Below are 5,188 nucleotides of genomic sequence, written 5' to 3' on the forward strand. Positions count from 1 at the left end.
AAAAAAAAAAAAAAAAAAAAAAAAGAAGAAGAAGAAGAACTGGCACAACAGATTTCCCATCTGGAAATTGACTTCTTTGCTTTCTTCACTATCCTGCCTGCCTTCCTCTAACTTCAACACTCACATTTCTTTCCTTCCACTGGAGCCAGCCGATTTCTAGTGGGGAACATATTTCATCAATTGCAGCTTTACCTTCCATGAACCCCCTTCCCACTGCACCAACACCAACAACAAACCAGCTGTGAAACCCCAAGCAGCACCCACTGCTGACAAGAGCTCCCCACCACAGCTTCGAGGCAAACTTACCAGTTACAACCCAAAATAAGTGGGATATCCTCCTTAGAGCACAGATGCAGCATTCATTTATCAAATTGTAAACCCCCTCTGATCAGATTATCAACTATCAAACTCTTTGCTGAAGCAGCACTTCATGTGTTTCACATACCCACTGCTTCCAAGTTCTTATAAGGATAAACTCTGCCCCTTCCTCCATTTATCTGCTTAAAAAAAAAACTTAACCGAGACTTTACCAGCTTGATCCCACCCAACCATGCCCCCCCCCCCAAAAAAAAAAAAAAAAAATCCTCTATCATCTCTACTGTAACCGTCCCTTGGCTTTGCTAATCCGCACTTTCATTAATTATCGCTTTCTCTACTTCCCCATCATTCAAATTCCTTTTAATATCAGTAAGACAGTAATTCATACTCTCCAATTCTCATTCCATTCCACATGCTTTTCCACCATAGCATTTTTTTGGTAGCTTTTCAAATAGATCCGGAGACGTCACAATCACATCACCTTCTAAGGTTGGTTCCCGCACCAATTATCAAGCCAAAATTTGCTTTCTTGGGTCTTACCATCTCTGACCACAAACTCTACCCATCCTAAACTTCTTTGTTCTACTCTCTTCCTAGACTTATTTTTATCTTTTAGAAATACCCCTCAACAGCCCTAGACCATAATATCTATCCACACTAAATGTTTCCCACTGTCCCTTCTCCGACGCATACATTGCTCCATATTTGTCAAGGAGTTGCCTAGGTGTCCAGGCAGTTTTCTTGGGGTCTAGACGACTGTCGCCTTAGTTCAAGGCACCTCGATATGGTATCGAACCAGGTTTGACACTCATTTATGCCAAATATCGTTTACGTGAATGATTTTATTTGAATCCCCTTAAACTTATGGTCAGAGATGGCAAGGGTAGAGTTTGTGGGCAAGGGGGGATTTTGATTATTTTTTCCCCAAATATCTTAACTAAATACCAGTGGGCTGGACTTCATTACCATATTCTTTTCAGCTGTGCCAAAAGTACAATAAGTAATATAAAATAACTAAAGTCCCATTCGCGGTGATGGTGGCTGAATTAACTGGCTCATAGGTTCATGGTCTGTTTTCTAGATTGGACCACTTAAGAGCTCCTCTGCTGTCGCATGGCTAGGTTTTAAATCATTTGACATGATAATGGAATATCTCCCAGCATCTCTAACATGTTGGGGCTTCCCAAGTGGTTCTAGGAGCTAAAATATTGAAAATGAAGAGAAAATTCCTAGGTGTTTTTCCTTTTTTATCTTCCGTTGGATATTCATAGGCTATATGTAGATGCTTTCTTTGTTTTCAAGCGTATTAAATAATATGGATGTTTATTTCTTATTTTTCTTAACCTTATTGAATGGATATTTATTTCTGAATTTGTAAAGAAGACATTTTCAAAGAAATTATTGATGGAAATTACTACATTACATGTTACTTTTTATGCTGTGAATTGAAGGGAAATTTCTCTGTATTCATCCCTCAAGCTCCTGTAGTGTTTGCACCTTGGTTGTGAATTTCTTTTTGGTGACAGTTAAAACTTCTGACATTTTGATCACTTCATTCAGAATTCTCAATCTAACTTCCCAGTGAATATATATATGCTTATACTTATGATTTTTATTACATAGATGTATTATAGAAAATGGTTATTCTACTTGTACCATATATATGGGGAAACCATTTGTACATGTCATGAAGTATATATATGTACTTAGAAATTCATTCTTTAACTTAACAAATGTGTTTCGCCCCAGTGGCTGGGGCATTTGTATGTTAGTGGAAGGATTGGGTTCAGGTCTCCAATACTTTTAAAGTTTTTAAATATATTTTGAAAATAGACCAGGTGTGGATTCAGATATTGGGCTTGGAACATTTAGCTAAGCCAGGCTGGAAACAGTTTTGGTCTGAAATTTGAAATTTATGGAAATTTGAACAAATTGAGGGTGAAAAACAAATAAAGGGGAAATCTGAAATGAGATATATGGGACATGTACAATATCAGTTAAGGGGTCAGACTGAAATTCCAGCTGAATTTCCAGAACTGAAATGGATTGTACTGTACAACTAAGGTTTGCTCATTCAGTTAAGTCACTGAAGGTTGAATCTCTATTAGCCAGTAAGAAAGCAATAAACTTTAGGAAATAATGTGCATTCATGTATTAAACGTTACAAAGCAAAAAACCACGATCACGCTCAAAATTCAAACAACAGAGATTGACAAATGGGAGCCTTTTCTTTCTATTGCTCTCTTTTCTCTGAAGGGAACTCGTATGCATAACATCCATTTTGGCTTGGTCGGTGTAGAATAAGAAAGTAACATACCAAAAATAATTTTAACGACTCAATTGTTAGATGCTTATAATTTTTGGCTTTCTCTTGCCCTTGCTTTTGTTAAGACCTTGACTTAATTAACTTATTAAGAGTATATACCGAATCAAACTTTGCATTTTGTAGGGTGCATGGAGTGGAAGTTGCCGAACTGCCTCTTATTGCTACTTGTAGTGCATACCGCCGGCAAGGAATGTGTCGGCGCCTTTTAAATGCTATTGAACAGGTATTGATTAGAAACTGTCTTGAATCTTTGCTCCATTTTAGTAGGTAATCTAATCTCTAAATCTCCAACTATATTAGCTTGGGTGGTTATAGTGACTTGCCCTGCTGCTAATTTCTTGATATAATGGAACAACATGATGAACTGCCACATGTTATTCATTAGCTAATTGGTAATGATTATATGTTTGCATCCCAGTTCATTTTCTTCTTCCAGTGCTATCAGACTCCATTGCCCTAAGACCTTCTCAAGTGTATGTCTCAAACTGTTTTCCTTTTTATTCAATTGTTGTTTTCTTATGTGATGGTAGATGTTGAAGTCTTTCAAGGTTGAAAAACTGGTATTAGCTGCGATTCCAAATTTAGTTGATACATGGACATCGGGGTTTGGCTTTAAACCCTTGGAAGATAGAGATAGAACACAACTAAACAGCATCAACCTGATGGTGTTTCCTGGTGCAACATTGCTGAAAAAGAGCTTGTGTGAAACAAAAGATACAGATATCAAACTCTCAGGCAAGCTTTCCTCTCAATTTTATTGGGCACTCCTTTTGCCCTTTTAAGTAAGCTGGGGAATTGAAGCATAACCTTCTTCTGCCATATAGGACTTGGTGATGCATCATCACCCTTGAGAATGGAAGGATCAGTGGAAAAAGGTGTTGAGTCTGCAGGACCATCTTACGAAAGGTGGACTGTTACAAAAGTTGGCTCAGAAGTGACCCAGAATCTGCAGCCAGATGAAGATCAAGGAAGCAGTCTACAGAGATATCATCCAAGGCCATCTGAAAAACCTATCCTAATGTTGGGGGAAAGGGAAACATTAACTGTCTCTAATGTTGAATGTTGCAGGGCGAAAGAAGACACAATCGGTTTGTATGATGTGAGTCACCCTCTTTCCATAGAACAGAGGTAGAAAAAGAAAACCTGTGTATTGCACAGGGAGTAGTAAAAGTATATATTAGATGAATCTTGTCCAGTGCCTGGAAGCCAAAAGGAACAGCAGCAAAGTGCATGCAGATTGATAGTTAGGGAAGAGGAGGAAAAAAATTAAAAGAAAGTGAAATTAAAGGCAGCATGGAAAACCTCAGAAAGGTGGAGTGAAAAGAGGAAAAACACTGGTTCCTTTTGGTTTGATGGAACTAGATCAGTGAGAAAAGGGGTTCCTTTGTAGAAAGCCTCTGGTTTCTTCTTCTTTAACCCTTCTATCCTTTTGTTTGGTTGAAGTTTTGACAGGAAACCTAACATTTTGATAGAAAATTGACCAAATCAATTGAGGGAAGATCTATGGCTGGCTATATAAATGTGGTATCGGAAGATTCTTTTTATCCTACATTTACTTGTCACAGTTAGGTCATGGGATCTGTCACTGATCATCTGCACCAATCACAACAACATATTAGCCACCATAATGACCACAACATCACTCTCTTCACTGCAGTTAATGCATATTAGGATATTGAGAAATCATCATTTCATGGGTTAAACACAGCAGTACAAGATTATGGTTCCTATTACTTTCATGATCCTCATGGGCATGGAGGAAAGACCAAGTATTGATGGAAGACAGGCTCCAGAAATGAAGTTAAAATTTTATTATTATTATTTTATAATATTTATTTTTAATTTTTGGGTTAATAGAAATTTATATTAAACAGGAAAACCAAGAATACGGTAAGAGGCCGAAAAGGCAAAAAAACCCTGAACAACTTGGGTAAAAATAATCAAAACAAAATACAATGAAATAAAGGGGATTCACCTAAACTAGGGATGGAGATCAATAAGAGTCAAATCTCAAGAATAAGCAAAATGTTGATTTCTCTGTGTTAGGGCACAAAGAATAGATTGCAAGCAACTTGTTCCTGACTTCAAATGTGATTTTATAAACAACTTAAATTTATTATCATATCTAGTAAAGATGCTTTATAAATATAATTTTTATTTTATTTATCAAATCTGAGAATTTCAATGTAAAGTAAAATGAAATTGACAACAAAAATAGAATAAATTGGAGTTAGTGATATATTACAAGGGTAAATATTACAAGATTCTTTATATATATATATATATATATTTTTTAATTTTATTTCCCTATCCTTTCCTACCTTCTTTTTATTTTTATTTTTTTTACTTGGTTTCTCCTTTCCTTTCATTCCCCTTCCAACCAAATAGTATTGCAAGTACTGACAAAAAAAAGTATTGCAAGTAATTGGCCTTTTGAAGAAATTGCATACCCAAAAAGTTTTTTTTTAGGAAGTTTAAAGTTTTACAGTGACTATAAATTTCAAGGAAGCAATGCTTTCTTGGGACGAGAAGCTTAAAATTAGA

At 36.3% G+C, this 5,188-nt stretch overlaps 1 protein-coding gene across 1 annotated transcript in view; it reads left to right on the top strand.

Moving 5' to 3' along the window:
* LOC122060029 (increased DNA methylation 1-like) overlaps window positions 1-4,193 on the top strand; it is a 28,940-nt gene extending 24,747 nt beyond the window's left edge. Inside the window, exons 7-9 of the mRNA XM_042623163.1 lie at window positions 2,768-2,867; window positions 3,175-3,379; window positions 3,469-4,193. Coding sequence (XP_042479097.1) covers window positions 2,768-2,867; window positions 3,175-3,379; window positions 3,469-3,776 — 613 coding nt within the window. The 3' untranslated portion in view covers window positions 3,777-4,193. The remainder of the gene's footprint in view (window positions 1-2,767; window positions 2,868-3,174; window positions 3,380-3,468) is intronic.
* The last annotated feature ends 995 nt before the right edge of the window (window positions 4,194-5,188 follow it).

Source organism: Macadamia integrifolia, chromosome 13 (assembly GCF_013358625.1).
Source record: "Macadamia integrifolia cultivar HAES 741 chromosome 13, SCU_Mint_v3, whole genome shotgun sequence".
Taxonomy (NCBI): domain Eukaryota; kingdom Viridiplantae; phylum Streptophyta; class Magnoliopsida; order Proteales; family Proteaceae; genus Macadamia; species Macadamia integrifolia.